This window comes from Xenopus tropicalis, chromosome 6, assembly GCF_000004195.4.
Source record: "Xenopus tropicalis strain Nigerian chromosome 6, UCB_Xtro_10.0, whole genome shotgun sequence".
NCBI classification, from domain to species: domain Eukaryota; kingdom Metazoa; phylum Chordata; class Amphibia; order Anura; family Pipidae; genus Xenopus; species Xenopus tropicalis.
In genome coordinates, this window is record NC_030682.2 from 134857220 (window position 1) to 134879530 (window position 22311).

The 22311-nt window shown below is 37.5% G+C and overlaps 1 protein-coding gene across 1 annotated transcript in view; it reads right to left on the bottom strand.

Moving 5' to 3' along the window:
- Positions 1 to 1038: 1038 nt before the first annotated feature.
- csmd3 (CUB and Sushi multiple domains 3) overlaps positions 1039 to 22311 on the bottom strand; it is a 657789-nt gene continuing 636516 nt past the window's right edge. The window contains exons 66-71 of the mRNA XM_018094906.2: positions 21085 to 21150; positions 15206 to 15364; positions 13027 to 13139; positions 11311 to 11398; positions 4823 to 4955; positions 1039 to 2253 (exon numbers count right to left, since the gene is read on the bottom strand). Of these exons, the coding sequence (XP_017950395.2) occupies positions 2094 to 2253; positions 4823 to 4955; positions 11311 to 11398; positions 13027 to 13139; positions 15206 to 15364; positions 21085 to 21150 (719 nt within the window). The 3' untranslated portion in view covers positions 1039 to 2093. The remainder of the gene's footprint in view (positions 2254 to 4822; positions 4956 to 11310; positions 11399 to 13026; positions 13140 to 15205; positions 15365 to 21084; positions 21151 to 22311) is intronic.

Below are 22311 nucleotides of genomic sequence, written 5' to 3' on the forward strand. Positions count from 1 at the left end.
AATTAAAAAAAAAATTCAGTTGCTTATAACTGTGAAAAACCAACTCAAACACAGTGAAATAGCACTCTAGCCTTAAATTTGACTAAGTCTGGCAAATTTCTAATTGATCTCAAAGACTTAAATTGAAATATTCAAATTTTTGCACTAAATAGATCTTGAAAATTTGAGTTTCTGAAATGGGAATTCACAATCTTTGCTTTTGAATCTTGACAGATTTTTTCTAAAGGAAAGATTTAGGATTATTTAAATTTTCTATTTTTTTAATTTTGAAAAAACTCAAAAACTTGAACATCTTAAAAGTGCGCTTCAAGAGAAAGACTAGATCAATTAAAAAAACTCAACTCAAACGTAGTAAAATCACATTCTATCCTTCATCATCACTGAGTTAGCCGAGTGAATTATTAAGTTTGACAATGAATCATAATCAAAAACTCCAATTGAGTTTTGAGTCCACAACAAGGCCCATTGACTTGCCAGCTTTAAATGGCAAATTGCTTTATTTAAGTTTTTGTGCTTAATAAATCTTGAAAATTCCAGTTTTGGAAAATATATCTATGAAGATTCTCATTCATCCAGGTCATGATATACAGTATCTAGTAGAATTAAGTCCAAAACAACTGGACTTTTCTGAGTTTATGTTGAAAACTTTTCACCACTCATCCGAGTGGCTTCTGCAGTTCAAATGACTGGTAGGGAATTCCCCGGCATTTAAACCCTTGAAGGTAGTACAGTCACAGACGTCCAATCACAATGGTTCCTTATTCAGTTAGGTGTTGGCTGACATTGACAGGTGTAAGAAGGTAAGATCCAATCACAATGGTTACACCTGTCAGTTTAAGCCAACACCTAACTGAATTAGGAACCATTGTGATTGGATGCCTGTGACTGTACTACCCTCAAGGGTTTAAATGCCGGGGAATTCCCTACCAGTCATTTGAACTGAAGAAGCCACTCGAATGAGTGGTGAAAAATTTTCAATATAAACTCAGAAAAGTCCAGTTGTTTTAGACTTAATTCTACTAGATATTGTATACCAGTTTTGGAAACTTGAATACAAATTCAAGATTTTTTGCCGCAAAACCCTCAAATTGGTGTAGATATTAACATTTTTTTATTTGAATTTTAAAGAATTTTCCCCTAAATGTACAGGAGGATCTAGTATAATAAAAAGATGCAAACAGTGGGTAGTGCAAACTGAAAATCATTGGTGTGGCAAATTGTAAGAGTTTACAAAGATATTGTAGATGTATATTTGCAGAATGGTAGAAAATATGTTGTGCTAACCATAACATTAGCAACGTAAATTACAATTATCATCATCATATTGTCAAAGGGAAAATAAAAAACATACCATCAATCAGCCAGAAATAACATAAAACTGGGAAGGTCATAAAGACAATAACTGGTTCTTCCTATTGAAGTAAACATCTAAAGAGCACCTCATGATTTCCTAGAATGAGTGATTTCTTACCAAAAAAAATATGCATATGTGCAAATGATCTCTCACACAGTTATTTCGCATTTATGAATTGCTGCTGTCATTTTATAAAAATAAATAAATAAATTAGGAACAGCTCTGTCTGTTTTGTGTTTTCATGCCCACAAGTGTACACAAAATGGAGTACTCCAATTGACAGGGGGGCATCTCAATTCTTCGAAGAATGTGAAAATAATGTACTTTGTATTTAAACACATTATCTTCAGTTACGTATAACAATTTCTTATCATATATCTTTTTTTTTTCCAGACCTTCTAATATAGTTTATAAAGCACAGTAAATATTGATAGTGGATGCTCCTCCAATATATGCAAAGAAGTTTATAGTTTAGATTAATCTCCTTTTTTTAAAAAAAGAAAATAAACTGTAATCAAGCACTCACAGAGTGCAGTCCATTTGCTGGAAAAACTCTCCATTACGACCATGGAGAATCGCTTCAGTCCCAATCAAAATAATATGCTCTTCTTGTCGTCCTCAGGAAAGTGTGACTTGATGTGTTCTTTAAAATGTGCTTTAATGTTAACAGCGTACCAAAAAGGTGCCCTGGTTTATGTCTCAGTTTCCTGGCTTCTGAGTGACAAGGAGCATTCCAACATTATACCATTGTGCAGACAGTGTTCAGATTGGGATCAAATCTTACGGCCTTTCCTTCCACTGACTTTGCATTGGTGTCATACATTGGGTTTTCAAATGCAGCTTGGCCGTTATTATTTTCATGGACAGAACATCCCGTATATTGTGTTTTGGGGGCAGTCCTGTGGAAAACATACAAAAAGGATTCATTTTTTTTTTATAAACTTAAGGGGAGAAAAACAGAAATGAATTTTACTTTTATTTAAATAATGTATTTAAGCTGGATTTTGAAATAATAATGATACTACTAATAATAATACTAATAATACTTTATTACATTTATTTGTCTGGTATGGATTTGAGATGATATTTGCATTTTCGGGAGTGGCAAAAATTTGTTACATAGGGTTGAAAAAAGACCATCAAGTTCAACCCTTCCAAGCAAACACCAGTGCACATGTATACATACTCATACCGACTTACAGTATCGATCTACTCACATATATAAACTGTATATACCAATATCTATATATATATATATATAACTTCAAAAGAAAATTCCATTGCTCTAATCTAAAGGAGTGCCCACTGGTGCATTGATCTTTTTTTTGGGGGGGGGGGGCTATAATACCCTCTAATGTAAAAATGTAAAACATCTCTTTTCCAAAAGAAAACTACCCCAACTTTGACAGTCTACCCTCCATCTTAATCCTCCATCCTTTCAACCAATTTAGTCACATGTCTCTGGACTCTCTCCAGCTCATTAATATCCTTCTTAAGGTCTGGAGCCAAAAACTGCCCCCCATACTCAAGGTGAGGCCTTACCAGGGACCTATAAAGGGGCAAAATTATGTTTTCATCCCTTGAGTCAATGCCTTTTTTTTATACAAGACAGCACTTTATTTGCTTTGGTAGACACTGAATGCCTGGACAACTTGTTATCAAAAATTCACAGATAATTTTTAATTAAGGATTCCCCAACATAATATAATTTAGCACACTAGAATTTTGCCATTTGTTTTGTTCCCATGGCGTAAAAATAGAGAAAAATGACCAATGATGTCAATGAACTTGACGTGAGAAAAAACTTGAAAAAAAATCCCCATTGACTGCAATACATTTGGAAATGAATAAAAACTTGAGAAAATAAAATGCCCATTGACTCCAATGCATTTGGCACAAGAAAAAAATGTCTATAATACATTCGGCATAAGATAGAACACAAGAAAAAACTCCCATTGACTCCAATGCATTAGGCAAATTTTAGGTAAAATTTTGCCATTTTGCAAAGTTTCACACAGATTTTTTATAATAAATTCAAAACCATGGTGAACAAAACAAGTAGCACCTGCTATATGGATCATCTGTAAATCTGTCTTGCTCCCATTCCCATTCAAAACACAGTGATGAAACATTATGCACATTTACACTGAGGGGCCCATTCATGAAAGCACAAATTTTGAATGGTTAAAAGCACGATTGGAAAAAATTCGGAGTAACTACGATAATTTCTGACGTGCGAAAATTGATTCTTTTCTTGGTCACACGAAAATTTTGTGGTTGCGATCCGAAAGTCACAAAATTTTCATATCTGAACGATCGTAAATGGCGTGAAAACCTTTCTGGTTTTAAAACAAAATGTATGATGTTGGAAGCCTCCCATAGCACTCACAGGCACTCTACAGATCAAACCTGGCGAAAGGCGTCATTATACCAAAGCTTGAATGAATAACGAAATTTTCGTAGTCGTACCACAAAAAAGTCATACTAATTTAACGATATTATCGTGGTCAATACGAAAAGTTCTAAAAATTAGAAAAAATTTGTCTCATTTGTGGTCAATCGTGCTTTAATGAATGGGCCCCTTAGTATTAACAGTCGTAATTACTCCAAGTTTTTTTGGGGGGGTTGTTTTGAAGAGTACTGAAGGTTATTAATATAGTAGAACACATTTTTTTATAGAGTCAAAATTAGTACCAAGTAACCCTGCTTGTACGTGCATTATAATAATAATAATGGGCATCAAGACTATTTTACAAACACAGCTGCTAAACTGCAAAAGTGCAGATGCTCATACACCAATTAAAGTGCTAAAATATGTGCAATATGCTTGTTTGCACTTTGCACATTGCCCTTTTTGCTCCTTACATTGCCATAGGTTTAGTGCACCATTTTGGAGCGCAGACACCTGCAGCTACCACCATGAATAAAGTCATGTTGGCATCCCCCTCCTGTCCCATAACTTGAGCATCATTTATATACTCAAGTTAGGAAGGTGATAAATGCAGGCCCAGTACTTACTGCCAGCCCTATGGCAGGTGGAAAGGACAATGACAGCCTGAGACTAGTGGCTCCGTAATCTAAAATCTGAAATATAGATATTAGTATCTTCTGCAGCTGTCAAACTCACTACCTTAATGACTGCATGAAGTGCTCTTTGACTACTCTGCCCTTTTTCCTTCTTCATTGACTGATATGAAAAACTTGACTGTTGATTCTGTGCTGTGCCAAAGCCAATGAAGGTAAATGGGGTAAAGGATAAGCAAGAAATAGAGACTATGTGCTGTCAAACTGAAACTCTCTTGCTCTGACAGATTGCTCCAGAGCCACTCAGAACAGCAGTTTGAATTGCCTGACATGGGGCTAAATTTGAGGCATGATGATAACTGCTGTCTCTTGCTCCACTTTGAATCCCAGAAGTGATTTTTGCTTTCATGCTTCTAACAGCAAAAAATAGCTCTGTTTTCTTACCTTTGTTTGTATAGATAAAATCCAAATCCTGCAAATATCAGAGCGAAGAAAGGCACCAGGATAGCTATAGCCACAGAACTGCTGTTTGTCCCAAAGGAATGATTAGCAGGGTTTTCCTCAGTCATATTAATTCCTGTTAACAAGATATATACAGTTGAAAAGAACTCGCAAGTTCATCATTAAAATTATTGGATGCTGAAATAAACATTCTTATTTAGGTTGATTAATTGTATACATTTTGCCTGAATTTCTTAATGACTCTCTTGCTAATGAAGTCTCTTGATGACGAAGCTATCACCCTTAAGTAAAGAAGTCCTTCTAATGTTCCACCCTACAGCTTCTTACTGCAAGGTCTTGCCATTCACCTCTTTTGATGAAACCATATACATATACATATGTCAGTAGCTTAAGTCTCAACAGTTTCCTTCTTATTAATGTTTTTTTCTGACCCTCCAGTAGATATGCAGGGTGATGATTCACCACTGACCTATAAAGAGAAACTCCAAACTCCCCTTTCTAGTGTAGGGGATCAGAGAACCCTGTGTTTCAGTCTGTGATCTCATCCAGCCTAGCTATAGCCTGGGGAGGGATCCGGTTGGCTGGCTGGCTGCCCCAGTGCACGTCTGGGAGAGGTGTGCCTAGGTTTTGGAGCCAAAAATCTAGGGGCGGGCCCAGCAGTTTATAAAGGGAGCCCCTGTTGTTGTTTGCCAGTGCAAAGAGAGAGATCCAGAGTGAGCAGTTAGCACACACTGTGTGAGTTCAGACTTGAAAGGATAAAAGTCTGCTGGACTGCTCTTTGGGAAGGGACTGAACTGATTAAAGGGTTGGGGGGTCTATCCGGATCCAAGTTAGGGCTGGGCAAAGTTTAGAGACTGTGCCAGCCGTGGATAGCCCACACAAGTTCCTCAGGGCAGGATTATCAGTCCTCCCTAAACTGTTCTACTTTCTGTTTCAAAAGTTATATAAAGTTTAATACTGCTGCAAACCGTGTGTGATTATTTCCTAGTGGAAATCCCCTAGAGGTGTGTTCCTCACTGCGCTGTTCCCAGTTCCCAGTATCAATAATATTTTGAAAACACATATCTCCTGGAAATACAGCCCAATAATAAGTGAATGTGCCCAGGGCCGAATTTATAAGACGGGCGCCCCGAGGCCGCCCCCTGTCCGTCGCCCTCCCCAAGCCCCTCCCACCCCGCACGCATGCGCAACCGGCGCGCACCCCCGCGCATGTGCGAACTTGTGATCCCGCATGCGCAGCCTTTTCAATCGCATACGGAGCAATGGGGGAGAGGTCCCCATTGCTCCGTATACGACAAAAAACTTCAAGATTTTGGTGCGGCGGGGCGGCATGCCGCCCCCCAATTTGTGCCGCCCTAGGCCCGGGCCTTTGTGGCCTTTCCACAAATGGCCTGAATGTGCCAAGAAAGGGTTACACTAACTAGTATTTGTGGTTTTGTATACTGTATATGGCTCATTATTTTGATTGCTTCCTCACTGCATTACTAAATTGCTCAACTACCTTCAAATGATTTGAAATTATTGATTTATTGTTCCATTTCGGTTCTTGGTTCCAGTAAATTGTCATTAAATCTTGTCTGTTTTTGGAATGATGTGCCCTGTATACACCATTTTACTCCTTGTTACAGTTTAAGATCCCAAATATGATAATTACAGTAATTTATGAAACCTGCACAGTATGGTGGTGTTATGTTTATCATTCTATCCCTTGTAAAATCAGCACCTGGATTCACTTTTTCGGTAAGTAGCATGATGACAGAAAAACATACAGCAGCTATTCAGGTTGAACAAGCTGTCTATAAAGATCAACCTATCCCAAACAAGACCAATTAAAACATTTTTCTGACTCCCTCATTGTAATTAGACCAGAACCAAAGCCACTATGTTATATTTATTTTATCATCATGCTATCTATGAACTGAGGAGATAAAAATGCTAATATTATAACAATGACAAACCATATTATCAAATATCTAAGAGATGTGTTTATATAGCACTTTACTTTCTATGAAATCTATAAGATATTAGAGACTGAGATAAGTTTGTATTTGAATAGCTGATCAGTATGCTGCCTGATGATTGGTTACTATGGGTTACTAGATCAGTAGCAAGGTTTCTGTGTTTCATTACAGGTATGGGACTTGTTATCCAGAATGCTCGGGACCTGGGGGTTTCCGGATAAGGGATCTTTCCGTAATTTGGATCTCCATAACGTAAATCTACTAATAAATCATTTAAACATTGAATAAACCCAATAGGCTTGTTTTGCCCCCAATAAGGGGTAATTATATCTTAGTTGGGATCAAGTACAGGTACTGTTTTATTATTACAGAGAAAAGGGAATCATTTAACCATGAAATAAACCCAATAGGGCTGTTCTGCCCCCAATAAGGGGTAATTATATCTTAGTTGGGATCAAGTACAGGTACTGTTTTATTATTACAGAGAAAAGGGAATCATTTAACCATGAAATAAACCCAATAGGGCTGTTCTGCCCCCAATAAGGGGTAATTATATCTTAGTTGGGATCAAGTACAGGTACTGTTTTATTATTACAGAGAAAAGGGAATCATTTAACCATGAAATAAACCCAATAGGGCTGTTCTGCCCCCAATAAGGGGTAATTATATCTTAGTTGGGATCAAGTACAGGTACTGTTTTATTATTACAGAGAAAAGGGAATCATTTAAACATGAAATAAACCCAATAGGGCTGTTCTGCCCCCAATAAGGGGTAATTATATCTTAGTTGGGATCAAGTACAGGTACTGTTTTATTATTACAGAGAAAAGGAAATCATTTAAACATGAAATAAAACCAATAGGGCTGTTCTGCCCCCAATAAGGGGTAATTATATCTTAGTTGGGATCAAGTACAGGTACTGTTTTATTATTACAGAGAAAAGGGAATCATTTAACCATTAAATAAACCCAATAGGGCTGTTCTGCCCCCAATAAGGGGTAATTATATCTTAGTTGGGATCAAGTACAGGTACTGTTTTATTATTACAGAGAAAAGGGAATCATTTAACCATTAAATAAACCCAATAGGACTGTTCTGCCCCAATAAGGGGTAATTATATCTTAGTTGGGATCAAGTACAAGGTACAGTTTTATTATTACAGGGGAAAAGGAAATAATTTTTAAAAATTAGAATTCTTTGCTTATAAAGGAGTCTATGGGAGATGGTCTTTCCGTAATTCGGAACTTTCTGGATAATGGGTTTCCGGATAAGGGATCCTATACCTGTACCACTATTTGAGTGTTACAGGATTATAGCAATTCCTCTCATGTTCATTGTCCGGCTGGACTCTACACCATGTGTACAAGGTCCCATTGCTGGCATTCTTAAACTTGCATATCTGAACTACATGCAAAGTAGGGGATGGTTAGGGGAGGGAAGAGGTGTGCCCATGTACATCTCCCTACCCACTTCTCGTGAATACAGAGTTGCCGAATGCAGCCAGAACTTTATTCATTGGGTGAAACACAGGTCTCTGCACCTTTTTTTTTTTTTGCATTTTGCGGTGCAGGTTAAATATTCCCTAATATGCCAATGGCACTTCTTTTAACCAAAGGGCCATCTTCTCTTTTAAGTGATACTGATATTAAAGAGCTAACTTGAGCAAAGTAAATAAACCACCCCTTTAAAAGGACAGAAGCTTCTTAGGTCATGTATTGGCCCAATGTGATAACTTCCTGACTAATATTGATAGCCTCAAGGTCTGAATCATGAATCAACCTGATATGGCCTATCAAATGAGTGGTCTGGAAGATCCACTCACTGAGCAACCAGGCCGTTCTGTCCGTGAATGGTGCCTTAAAGAATAAGTAAACCTTTTTTTTTCTATGCGTAAAATTACTCTAAACAGCCTCCAGAATGACCTACCTTTGTCCCAGCATTCCCTCTGACCTGGTTCCTCAGTCAGAAGGTGTTCTTTTTCTGCTTGTGCAGAGTGAAGCCCCGCCCCCACTTCCTGTTCAGTTCTTTCTTCAATTCGATAAGGTTGTCGGAGTGGAGAGCCTTCTGGGCATGTCTGGAGACAGCAGGAGCCAGTCTGTGCATTAGCAGGAGTTTTTTTTTTTGATGAGAGACCTGAACAGGAAGTGGGGGGCGGGGCTTCACTCTGCACAAGGAGCAAAGAAAAACGAGCACCTTCTGACTGAGGAACCAGGTCAGAGAGAATGCTGGGACAAAGGTAGGTAATTCTGGAGGCTGTTTAGAGTAATTTTACTCATAGAAAAAAAAAGGTTTACTTATTCTTTAAGATACATGACATCACCATAGCATTTACTTTGACACCTTAAATAATCAAAACTTTGCCCAAACAAATTCTCATATAATTTTAAAACTTTTTTTGGGGTTCCAATCAGATATTTATAACTACAGAATCATTTTGAAATATTTTCAATAACTGTCAGGGAACTACAGATAGGGAACACTATATAAAAAAAAAAAAATCATCTTAGATACTAAATGCCGGTATTCAATACTGTATACTGTATATCCCACGAGGGAAATAGATGCAAGCAATTTATAGTTTAATAATTTCTCTTTTTAATGAAATGACAATTTTCCTACTTTATTTGCTCAGATGCTCACAAGGGAGCAAGGCATTTTTATTGTGCTAGTGAATAATTAGATTGTAAATATGAAGCTTCTGTTTACAGTAAATCTATAAAACTAAGCGGGTGGGTTTTTTTTTTCTCTTTCCTGAAGGGAAGATTGCTTTGAGAAACTCTGACACTAACTGGCAAAGAGCCATTCATGAATCATGCATTACATGAACTGTAGCAATGAGAAGGTTTATTGGCATTTCTGGATTTTAAAACAAATATCAGTGCTTCATTTAAAAACAAATCTAATTTAATGTGGCCACGCATGGGCTATTCAACATGATTGTATTTAATTGGCTGCACTGTTTTCATCTGTACTCCTGTATGGAAAAGGGTATACCAAGCTTACAACTAAGTCCAAAAGCATTTTACTTCCTGATTAACCAATTGTCTTTGGATCAATCATTTATTTGGACAATAAGATATTTAGATTGGAAACCTAAAATACCCCATCATTCCAAAATGTCTGAACCGACTGAATATTTTTCTCTGAGGCTTGCCACCATCAGGTTATGGGAGATAATGCAACTGCAGTTCCAAAGTTTGGCGTGCAGACAAGCTAATGCTACCTACATATTAGACCAGTTTCTACCATTTATGATATTACCTCATTTGTATATTAGTATATCATAGTAATATTAGTAATATCATTTTTAACCACGCCCATTTTTGCAACCACATCCCCTAAATACCACTCCCATTTTACAAACTTTTGCAGGTTACTTAAAGTTTGAATACATTTCTGTGGGTTTTGGGGTTGTTTTATGTGGAATTACAGTTTTGCTAATGAAGGTGAAATTGCCCTTTAAGCTGCAAGTCTCAATTCCCCAAAGAGACCTTTTGAGCTTATTAGTTACTCAGTTTATCTCAGTGCAGGTGTAGCTTGTTAACTTTCTGGGCTCTCTACCAAAATCTCACTTATTTTATTAAATGTGAGAAATATTGTATCTAAGTGCAGGTGAAGCTTGTTAAGATTTCTGGGCTCTCTGCCAAAAGCTACTTTTTAATTAAATTTGTATCTTTTTTGTATTCAGTGCAGGAGATCGAAGGGAAATGAGGGAATTTACAGTAAGAATCTTGGACTGCGGGTTGAGCTGTTAAAATCGGGACTGTCCAGCGAAAATCGGGACAGTTGGAGGCATGTAATATAACATACATAAGGGTTGATTCACTAAGGTGCGATAACGCTTATCGCATGTTTTTTTGCGTAAAAATTTACGCAAAAAAATGATTCGCTAAAGTTTTGTTGCATGTGTTAAGCCGCATATCACGTGTGTTAAATAGTGCGCAACCGCATGCGTTAATTTTAACGCATTGTGTAAATAAGTGAATGAAAACAATACTAACGCATGATTCACAAATACATATGAAGCATTAAACGCGCTAAATATCACATAAGTCTGTGCGAATATTAACACCTACTTGGGGCAGGCGGTAATTATAGAAAAGTACAGTTCATGAGCTTTTGGCAACACAATATGGACTTTGCAGTGGGATTTATTCAATATGTGTTGGCCCCAGAGTGATGCAGCCGCCAGTTTGCAGGGAAATGGGCATTTTCAGAACAGTAGTTTTACGAACATAATGGCGTGTATGGCTAATATGGCGTGTGCGATAAGTAGCGCTTGTGCTTTAATTAGCGCGCGCGTCAAGTGGCGTAAATTAGCGTGCATTGCGTTGAATACCACACGAAAATAGTCTTCGCGACTTAAATAGCGCACACAGCGTCTAAATTAACTTAAATATACTTTTAGTGAATCATAAATTTATAAATAGCGCTTTTATGTTAAACGGATGAAAAGTGCACAAGCCCTTCAACTTCCATTGAAAAGCCCCTCTATTGTTGGTAACTTACCTATACTTCGCAGTCCAAAGTTTCCATAATCTTTCCCATGAATGGAACCTTGAAAAACATATGTAGCCCCATCTGATTCTGCCGACACCTACAAAGTATAGAGAAAATCTGTAAAAAGTCTTATGAAGCATTTGCTAATGCTAAAGTATAGACTGCTTTATACAATATAGAACTGTACTACAAAATACTCAAGGCATAACTTTTTTTTGTAGATATATATTTTGACTTTTTTTTATAATAAAATGATACAATCGATATTTAGCTGGCATGGCATAAAAAACCTTCACAAAACACATATTTGAATATTTTCTAATTTGGTGTCTTCTACAAAATCAAAAATAAAACTAAAATTTGTCCTGCTTCTTGAACAATTTTGCCTTCTTGGTATCCTCAACTGTGAAACTGAAGACAATAGCAGCAAAAATGCAAACTATTTTACAAATTTGGACACCACCCCAATGTTATATTGTAAATATAAAGATAGAGCGGTCTATAGAAGTTCATTCATATGCACATAAAAACCAACATGATTCTTACGTGCCATTGCTCTGCCGTTAATACCTATAATGTGCCATAAAAGCCTACTTTTAATTGTTGCAGAATGAATGATCTTGACAAGGTTGAAATATTAATGTGCAATAAGCAAAGTTACTTTGGATCTGTAGACAAGCATGCTACTTATAAATATATCGCAAAGATCCCTGAAGACAGGTATGGGATCCCTTATCAGGAAACCCGTTATCCAGAAAGTTCCAAATTACGGAAAGGCCATCTCCCATAGATTCCATTATAAGCAAATAATTCCAATTTTTAAAAGTGATTTCCTTTTTCTCTGTAATAATAAAACAGTACCTGTACTTGAACCCAGCTAAGATATAATTACCCCTTATTGGGGGCAGAACAGCCCTATTGGGTTTATTTAATGGTTAAATAATTCCCTTTTCTCTGTAATAATAAAACAGTACCTGTACTTGATCCCAACTAAGATATAATTACCCCTTATTGGGGGCAGAACAGCCCTATTGGGTTTATTTAATGGTTAAATGATTCCCTTTTTCTCTGTAATAATAAAACAGTACATGTACTTGATCCCAACTAAGATATAATTACCCCTTATTGGGGCAGAACAGCCCTATTGGGTTTATTTAATGGTTAAATGATTCCCTTTTCTCTGTAATAATAAAACAGCACCTGTACTTGATCCCAACTAAGATATAATTACCCCTTATTGGGGGCAGAACAGCCCTATTGGGTTTATTTCATGGTTAAATGATTCCCTTTTCTCTGTAATAATAAAACAGGAGATTAATATTTGCTCTAAAGTACTTTCATGTTGTAGGACACCTGGTTAACCAATATTTATTATATATTTTATTTATATGGCTTATATAAACTTTTTATACACCATTCTGGAACATACTTCATACCTCATACATAGTTTCCATAACTAAAAGGCAGGGTTATTTCAGTCACATCTTGTTACAGAATATTTCCAATCCGCTGCTACTTAGAATAGTTTCTTTAGTATTTTAATGCTAGATGTTCTGGTATCCTAAAGCTAGACAGTTCTGTCACACAGTACATTACTTTCCCTCAGTCACATTTGCTCTGAGGCAAGTGTATAAATAGGGTATCATTTCGCCTTTTAACACCCAGAATTATTAGGAAGTGGAGAGTGTGATAAATGTTTCCAGACTGTAAAAGTTTAATACTTACAAATCCATCCATTGCCCACTTCTCATCCTTCATCTTGGCTACGCTGGTTTGTGCCGATGATTTCACTGAATAAATGTGTAGTATCAAGCGAGCCTCTTGACTTTTATAAATCCCTACACAAAAATAAATGGTTATGGACCCTGTTTCTCATTTGTGTAAATGAAAGCATTTTATCCCACCGCTAGAGATTGGGGATACGTTATTTTGATATGAATTTAATTTATTATAAACAATATTTACAGTATACATCATTTTATATTTGTTGTTTTTCTCTATTATTATTCCCTTTTCAGTTATATCTGGTTACAGTTTTCTTTTCTGCATTCCTTTATACTTTCCAACTCACACACAAGCACATGTACACATACGGTAATTTTTGCAATTGTAGCGAAAACAAAGAACAAAGTTGAAAACTATTCCATACCTTTCAAGTGCAGTGAGCAAAATTTGGGAGCAACTGGGAGCAATTGCCATGTTTTTTCCCCACAATTCTGCATTTTCCCCCCCAGAATTTCAGTGTTGCTGTAGTTGCCACCTAATATATTTGAGGCAGATTTAGTGATGAGTGAAATTTTTCGCCAGACACGGATTTGCTGCAAATTTCTGCGTTTTGTCATTAACTGATTTTTTTCACATAACGACTGCAAAACTTCAATGTGGAAAATATTTGGGAAAAGTTGCGCGACAAAAAAAGTTGTGCGCAGCAAAATAAAAAAAAGTTGTGCACATAAAAAAATGTTTTGCACATCAAAAAAGTCACACTATGGCCATGTTTCGCAAATTTTTCACCATTCTGAGAATTTTTTTGGCAAAGCAAAGCGAGACAAATTACTCATATCTAGTCAGATTTGCCAAATTGAATGTAACTACACACAAACCTTCAGGGGCATATTTATTCATTCTTTAGCCTCTTGGTTTGAGCAATCGGTTACTGAAACCACATATGGGTTCCTGAACTCACGGTGGTTACTCTGATTAATTCTGCACTCTCCCAAATCGGGTCTTACAAACAAAATGAAAAGCTTGTCAAGTTTTAGGTAACATACTTTAAAAAAAAAAAAAACCTTTCTGGGGGGGGGAAAAAAAACATTTGTCAAGAAGCTGGAGTGATTACACATAAAAAAACAGGAATGTTCACTTTTTTTTACATTTCAAGTTTATTCAAAGTAGTGAAAAATACAAATATTACACAAACAAATTTTGATAAATGGGCTCCTAAGTAAGCCATAACGACTACTTTGGGTTAAGTGCAAAACCAGTATTCTTTTATCAGTATAAAAAATGTCAATTAAATAATTTGACAGCTAAAACCTGCAGAGTTTCCACATAAGTCAGATGTATTTTTAATATTCAATCTATTTAAAATGTAAAAAAAAAGTTGTAAAATGAAATAGAACTATTTAATTTTCATTGGGATTCAGTTTTTTTTCCAATACTTGACCTGATCAAGTTTTTTCCAATGTGAGGGTTTTTTTGTAAATATTTTAGTGATTAGTGATGAGCGAATTTTTTCGCTAGGCATGGATTCACAGCGAAGATTTGCATTTCGCCATTGGCGAATTGTTTCGTGAAAATATGCCGCTGAAAAATTTGTCGCAAGTCCAAAAATGTGTTGCGCATCAAATTGGGAGCGGTTACGACAAAAAACGGTGCATCAAAATTGAGCGTGATCGTGTCAAAAAAGGTTGCTGTTGTATCAAATTGAAAGTGGGAGCGTCAAAAATGGGCGCGGTCACAGCAAAAATTGCGGGCAACAAAAAATAGATGTAGGCGACCAAAACAGATGCTGGTAAAAAAAGATGTGGGCGGCAAAAAAATTTGCACGACAAATGCGTTTTGCGCATTTTTCGTCATTTCACGAATTTTATGGTGAAACAGGACAGATTCGCTCACCACTATTAGTGATTGAGAAAAAATCATGTTTGCTAAAAAATTAATCAAGCTTAATCTTGTCTTTTTCACAATGGAAAAAAAAAATTGATATTTGGTGTATTTGGTTGCAAGTTATTTCTTTTTTTTCTTTACCCATGACCTTTTTTTCCTTTCTCCTTTATGTATTTTCTTGTAAGCCCTGTTTTTCCTAGTGCTCTTTGGTTCAGATTTGTACAATGGACACCTATTTAGAACCAGCAACCATTCTGTTTTTTTTGTATTCGAAAATAATGACTAAATGTTTTACCTGAAAGAAGAAACTCCGCGTTGCTGATGATTAGCGTTGCATTCACTTTCCCAGTAGAGGTGTTGAATCTATTAACTGTAAAATTCATTGGTTGGTTCTTTCCTTTGAAAATGCAGAAACCTTTCCAAATGTAATTTCGAGCAAATACATCATCTGGAACTACAAATTGTGGAAAAAATTATAATCAAGTTGCAACAACAGAATTAAAAAGGTTTGGTTTGTGCTGAAAAAAATGCATTGTGTCATTGTAGCATTTTGCTTCTAATACCCTATCTTGGTGCATTAACCAGAAAACACTTTTTTCAGATGGCAAAAACACCACCTTTTTAATAAAGATAATGTACCTTCTTCAGGTATGAGGTCCATTATCTGGAAACCTGTTATCCAGAAAGCTCTGAATTATGAGAAGACCATCTCAATAGAGTCCATTTTAAGCAAATAATTAAAAAAAAATATTTTTTTCTGTAGTAATTAAACAGTACATTGTATTTGATTCCAACTAAGATATAATTACCCCTTATTGGGGGCAGAACAGCCCTATTGGGTTTATTTAATGGTTAAATGATTCCCTTTTCTCTGTAATAATAAAACAGTACCTGTACTTGATCCCAACTGAGATATAATTACCCCTTATTGGGGCAGAACAGTCCTATTGGGTTTATTTCATGGTTAAATGATTCCCTTTTCTCTGTAATAATAAAACAGTACCTGTACTTGATCCCAACTAAGATATAATTACCCCTTATTGGGGGCAGAACAGCCCTATTGGGTTTATTTCATGGTTAAATGATTCCCTTTTCTCTGTAATAATAAAACAGTATCTGTACTTGATCCCAACTAAGATATAATTACCCCTTATTGGGGCAGAACAGCCCTATTGGGTTTATTTAATGGTTAAATGATTCCCTTTTCTCTGTAATAATAAAACAGTACCTGTAATTGATCCCAACTAAGATATAATTACCCCTTATTGGGGGCAGAACAGCCCTATTGGGTTTATTTAATGGTTAAATGATTCCCTATTCTCTGTAATAATAAAACAGTACATTGTATTTGATTCCAACTAAGATATCATTAATTCTTATTAGAGGCAAAATCCTTGAAAATCCTATTGTGTTTATTTAATGTTTATATTTTTTTTATCAGTCTTAAGGTGCAGTGATCCAAATTATGGAAAGACCTCTTATATGGAAAACATAGGCACTGACTGATGTTTTATAAAGATTACAAAACTGTAAGGTAATTATTAATTCCCTACTAATTAATTATATAGACTAGATTGTTTTGTATACAAAACAAGTTTCTGAAACTTTCAGTCAGTCATGTGCTACTAGAGATGTAGGATCTTTCTGTAATTTGGATCACTATACCTTGACCCTATTAGAAACCAATATGGATTTATACAACTTAGTTAGCATCAAGTACATGGTGCTGTTTTATTAGTGAAAAAAAAAATATTTGCCTAAAATGACTCTATGGGAGATGTCCTTCCCATAATTCAACGCTTTCTGGATAACAGGTTTTCAGATAAACGATCCCATGTATGTATTAGTTTTGTGTCTATTTTTTAACCAATTGTATGTTTTCTGTTATGCCATGCATAAATAAGCTCTTAACTAGTGATAAGCACATTTTTTCAGGAGGCATTGTTTTGCTGGGAAATTCGACATTTCGTCATTGGTGAATTTTGTCATGAAACTGCTGCAAAAATTTGCTTGCACAAAAATTCTCAGAGTGAGGAGAATATTAAAATTGTTACTTTTACTGAAGCTTATAATTGGGTATATTATTCTCTTGCTTTCTAATACGAGCACCATACACAATTCCACAGAGAAAACCAACAAACAGTTAACACAGGAATTCATAAGACCCCTTAATTAGATAATGAGCAACTGTATAGTGTAATGCTGTTTACAATATCCACTATCCATACTGATGTAAGAAGATTAAACTGTTTCAAACCACCTTTTTATAACGAGATTTCTAATCCATTTAGATAATTCTGCATATAGAATTTGTTCAGCCCCCACCTCCCATAGGGTCTGGGGGCAAGAGGTGACCCTCCATTGAGGTTTTATGGTTATTGGTGAACGACTTTCCATTAGTTCCCATTAGCTACCTAGATTTTCTGAATGGACATTATTTAAATATACTACAGTAAGATAATCTATTATATCTGATCAAACCTTCACATTAAAAATGTCAGGCAGCAAAAAACATTCTCGATCTACATCTATATTTTCATTGGCAAAAAGCTTCCATGCTCCTTGGGGCAAATTTACTAATCCACGAACGTCGGAAAAGCGTCCGAATGCGTTTTTTTCACAATGATCGGTATTTTGCGTTTTTTTCGTAAATTGTCGCAACTTTTTCGTAGCCGTTACGACTTTTTCGTAGCGTGACTTTCCTTGGGCCAGGTTGGAGCTGCAGAGTGCCATTGAGCCCTATGGGAGGCTTTCCTTGGGCCGGGTTGGAGCTGCAGAGTGCCATTGAGCCCTATGGGAGACTTTCCTTGGGCCGGGTTGGAGCTGCAGAGTGCCATTGAGCCCTATGGGAGGATTTCCTTGGGCCGGGTTGGAGCTGCAGAGTGCCATTGAGCCCTATGGGAGGCTTTCCTTGGGCCGGGTTGGAGCTGCAGAGTGCCATTGAGCCCTATGGCAGACTTTCCTTTGGCCGGGTTGGAGCTGCAGAGTGCCATTGAGCCCTATGGGAGACTTTCCTTGGGCCGGGTTGGAGCTGCAGAGTGCCATTGAGCCCTATGGGAGACTTTCCTTGGGCCGGGTTGGAGCTGCAGAGTGCCATTGAGCCCTATGGGAGGATTTCCTTGGGCCGGGTTGGAGCTGCAGAGTGCCATTGAGCCCTATGGGAGGCTTTCCTTGGGCCGGGTTGGAGCTGCAGAGTGCCATTGAGCCCTATGGGAGACTTTCCTTGGGCCAGGTTGGAGCTGCAGCGTACCATTGAGCCCTATGGGAGACTTTCCTTGGGCCGGGTTAGAGCTGCAGAGTGCCATTGAGCCCTATGGGAGGCTTTCCTTGGGCCAGGTTGGAGCTGCAGAGTGCCATTGAGTCCTATGGGAGGCTTTCCTTGGGCCAGGTTGGAGCTGCAGAGTGCCATTGAGTCCTATGGGAGACCTTCCTTGGGCCGGGTTGGAGCTGCAGAGTGCCATTGAGCCCTATGGGAGACTTTCCTTGGGCCGGGTTGGAGCTGCAGAGTGCCATTGAGCCCTATGGGAGGCTTTCCTTGGGCCGGGTTGGAGCTGCAGAGTGCCATTGAGCCCTATGGGAGGCTTCCAAAATCATGCAAAGTCTGAAAGTTTTGGCTGCCGTTTACGAGCGCTCAATACGAAAAAGTTGCGACAATATACGAGCAAATCGTAATGGCTACGAAAAAGTCACGAAATTTGCGCAAGTCGTAACAGCTACGAAAAAGTCGTAACGGCGACGTAAAAAATCACAAAAAATATGAAAAAGTCGCAAAATGTTCGTTTACAATCCAAATTTTTCCCATTCGGATTCGTGGATTAGTAAATGTGTTCTTGTCTATAATAGCAATCTATGGTTTTCATAAACAGATCCTCAGATTCTGTACCTGCTACTGTTACCTCCAAAAAATGTACAAACTGAATCCCGTGAAGCAAGCAACAGGGCAGCTTTATACAAAAATATAGAATAAAAAAAAATAGTTCTGTGCATACAATAAGTGAAATCATATTGTTTTGCATTAGACAATGCCAAGACTTTTTCTCATTTTCTTGTCAGTTCTTAATTCCCATTAGCCAAGTGCCTGCCGTTTTGATTCCAAAAAAGTACAAATAAAAGAAATTAAATTACAATGGCCATTTTCTTATTCACATGAATGCATTTGTTATTATCCAATGATTGCTTAGATGTGTGGGGGGGGGGGGGGGGGTGGAAAAAATGAAGACAAGAAGGGAAGGAACTTTTTTCTGCTTTTGAATTTCTAGTCTGCAGTCTTATCTGCTTTATTGTATTCAATTGATGTAGAATTATTCCACCTTTGGCTTAATACATTTGCCCTCAGCTTTCTTCTCTTCTTGCCTTCAATTTAGAGCAATGATGATTAAAGACAGGAAACAGCCAGAACTTTCTTTTGTAAAGCGGGTCTTGTGCTCGGTTAATCTGGTCCTTGGTTATAATAAGAATACCCTCGAGTCTTTTGCAAGTGGTTTTGGAGTCTTGTTTCTATTAGTATGTAAACCACCTTTGATGTAAGACCGTCTGGATTCATGTCTTTTCAGTGACTTGTTCAAACTTTCTTACATTACCCCCTGCCTGTAGCATCCATCTGAAGCTTAGACTTTACTTTCATTCTGTTTACTTTCAAAGTCCTTGCCACCTGATCTGTGCTCTGCATGCTAAGCAGGTAATCTTCAGAACTCAAGGCTGCTCTATGTCTTTTTATAAGGCCACATCTAACAGCCAAAAAGATCCATTCTATGCCGAGCTGTCACAGTTACTTAAAACTTCAGATGTGCACATGTGAAAGTGGTTGCTGTAGCCTTTTTCCAACAATAATTAACAGGTTCTTTCATATGTTTTATATATATAATTAAATCCCAATTTCATTCTGTCTTTCTGTTCGGTCAACTTTAAAGTTGATGACCATGTTTTTAGGCAAGTGTGCCTTCATTCTGCTTGCCCACAAACAAAATGATTGTGTGACTATTCGGCAGCGATACGAATTGAACCAATAATGTGCCATGGATTGATCCAAGGCTTGGAATTGACCCTACCTACTCCATTGTGTTACAATTCAGCAGTAATACAAATTAAACCTATAATGAGCCATACAGTACATTGATCCAAGGCTTGGAATTGACCCTACCTACTCCAATGAGCGTCAGTTAACAGGTCAGCAGAGGCAGATTACAGATAAGTGTCCAATCACAGAGGTCAGCTGCTCAGTCAGCAACCAATCACTTAATTAGTTCTGTGTGGGTGTGAGTCCTTAGGATAGCACCCACAAAGACAAAAATACATCTTTGAGGCAACAGTGGACAGTAGAATTCAAATGAAAGTATCTGTTGGCACACACTTGCATGCCTTAATCTATAGCAGAAGCCTTGTAGCACTTTACATAAGGTTCACCTCTGTTTATTTGACAGTTAAAAACGGATTGGATGACAGCCTAAAAGTGACACTTGTCAACTGTATTATAGGAAACAGAAGGTTCAAATCATACACACATTATGTTCACAATTTTAACCAATATGTGTTTGGCGTGTTTAGCAATTACTGTAAAATAATTTAAGTATAACATTTGATGAAAAGTGTTGTGTAATATCAAAGTGCTCAACGGGATACTGTCATGGGAAAATATGTTTTTTTCAAACCCCATCAGTTAATAGAGCTTCTCCAGCAGAATCCTGCATTGTAATCTGTTGTTTAAAAAACACAAACAGATTTTTTTATATTTAATTTTGAAATTTCACATGGGGCTAGCCATATTCTTAATTTCCCAGGGTGCCACAGCCATGTGACCTGTGCTCTGATAAACTTCAGTCACACTTTACTGCTGCGCTGCAAGTTGGAGTGATATCCCCTCCCTCCCAGCAGCCGATCAGCAGAACAATGGGACGGGAGCAAGATAGCAGCTCCCAGTAGGTATCAGAATAGCACTCAATAGTAAGAAATCCAAGTCCGGCTTGGGACTCCTCCAGTTACATGGGAGTAGGAGAAACAATAGGTTATCTGAAAGCAGTTCTAATGTGTAGCACTGGCTCCTTCTGAAAGCTCAGACTCAGGCACAATGCACTGAGATGGCACCTACACCCCAATATTACAGCTAGAAAATACCATAAAAATCATGACACTATCCCTTTCAAGTATATGTAGTATTACTGTATATTTCTGACTTACCATTTAACTTAGGGCTTGGGGTTCCAGGAACTGGCTTGTTCTTATTTTCAAGTGGTTTGGACCCAGCTATTAAAACAGATAAAAAAAACATGCATTCAATAGTGGTGTTTAATGGACATTAAAGCCAGTTATACTAGAGTTACAATATGTTTTCATGTGTTATAAAACAAACACTCCTATTTTTCTTTATTGAAAGTATTACTGGCTCAGATTTAAATTTTGGGTTGACAGCTTTTGTAAGTTCTATACAATTATTTTGTTGATCTCTTTATACCTTGTCTAGTAAATATAATAAACTTAAATACACAATTGGAGTGGCAGTCACACTTTCTCTTTTGGTCAGAGCTCAATAAATAAATAAACTGGAATACAAAACCCTAACTGCCCTTTTTAACTTTTACAGTATCGTATAAAATATATATTTTGTTCTGGAAATATGAATAGGGTAAGGTTCAAAGTAAAAATAAAATTGCACACAGTGCCATGTTTTTTGCAATTAGTCCCATTCAAATCTACGGAGGTGCAACTGTGTGCACATCTAAAATGCAGTGCAATAGGTTTTACTTCCACTGTGTACAAACTGCTGTCTATGTTTGGTACAACAGAATCACTAATGGGGATGTTGCCTATAGCAACCATTCAGAAATTAGATTTGAATGGTCACCTACAAGTTAGAAAACAGAAGCAAAGATCTTATTGGTTGCTATGAGCAACATCAATAGTGGTGTTTGTCTCCAATGTTAATAAATTCCCAAAAATTTATATTGGAATGTCCCCAGTTTTCCAGTAATTAACACCTAATGGATTCCAAATGCTGTTAAACTTCAAGTGACCCAGGAACAGTGTTGGTATCTGGATGGTGGATTGTTGAAGGATCGAAGGATGGACATCCCTGACGTACATACTGCCAGGGCCGCCATCAGGGGGGCACAGGGGGTACAATCGTTCCGGGCCCGGACGTTTTTAGCTTTAAAGGGGGCCCGGCCGCGCTAAAGTTATCTTAGCTCAGGCCCCCTTTAATCAAGTCCGGGCCCTTGCTTCCTCGGCTCTGGCGGCGTCCTCCGCTATGTGCCGATACTTTGGCGCTTTTATAAGGTTGCGCCCGTGCGCACTGACGTCACACGCACGGGGTGCAACCTTATAAAAGCGCCGAAGTAGCTGGGAGCCGCAGCACATATTGGAGGACACCATAGCAGCAGGCAGGCAGGCCGGCCGGCGCTGGGGGAA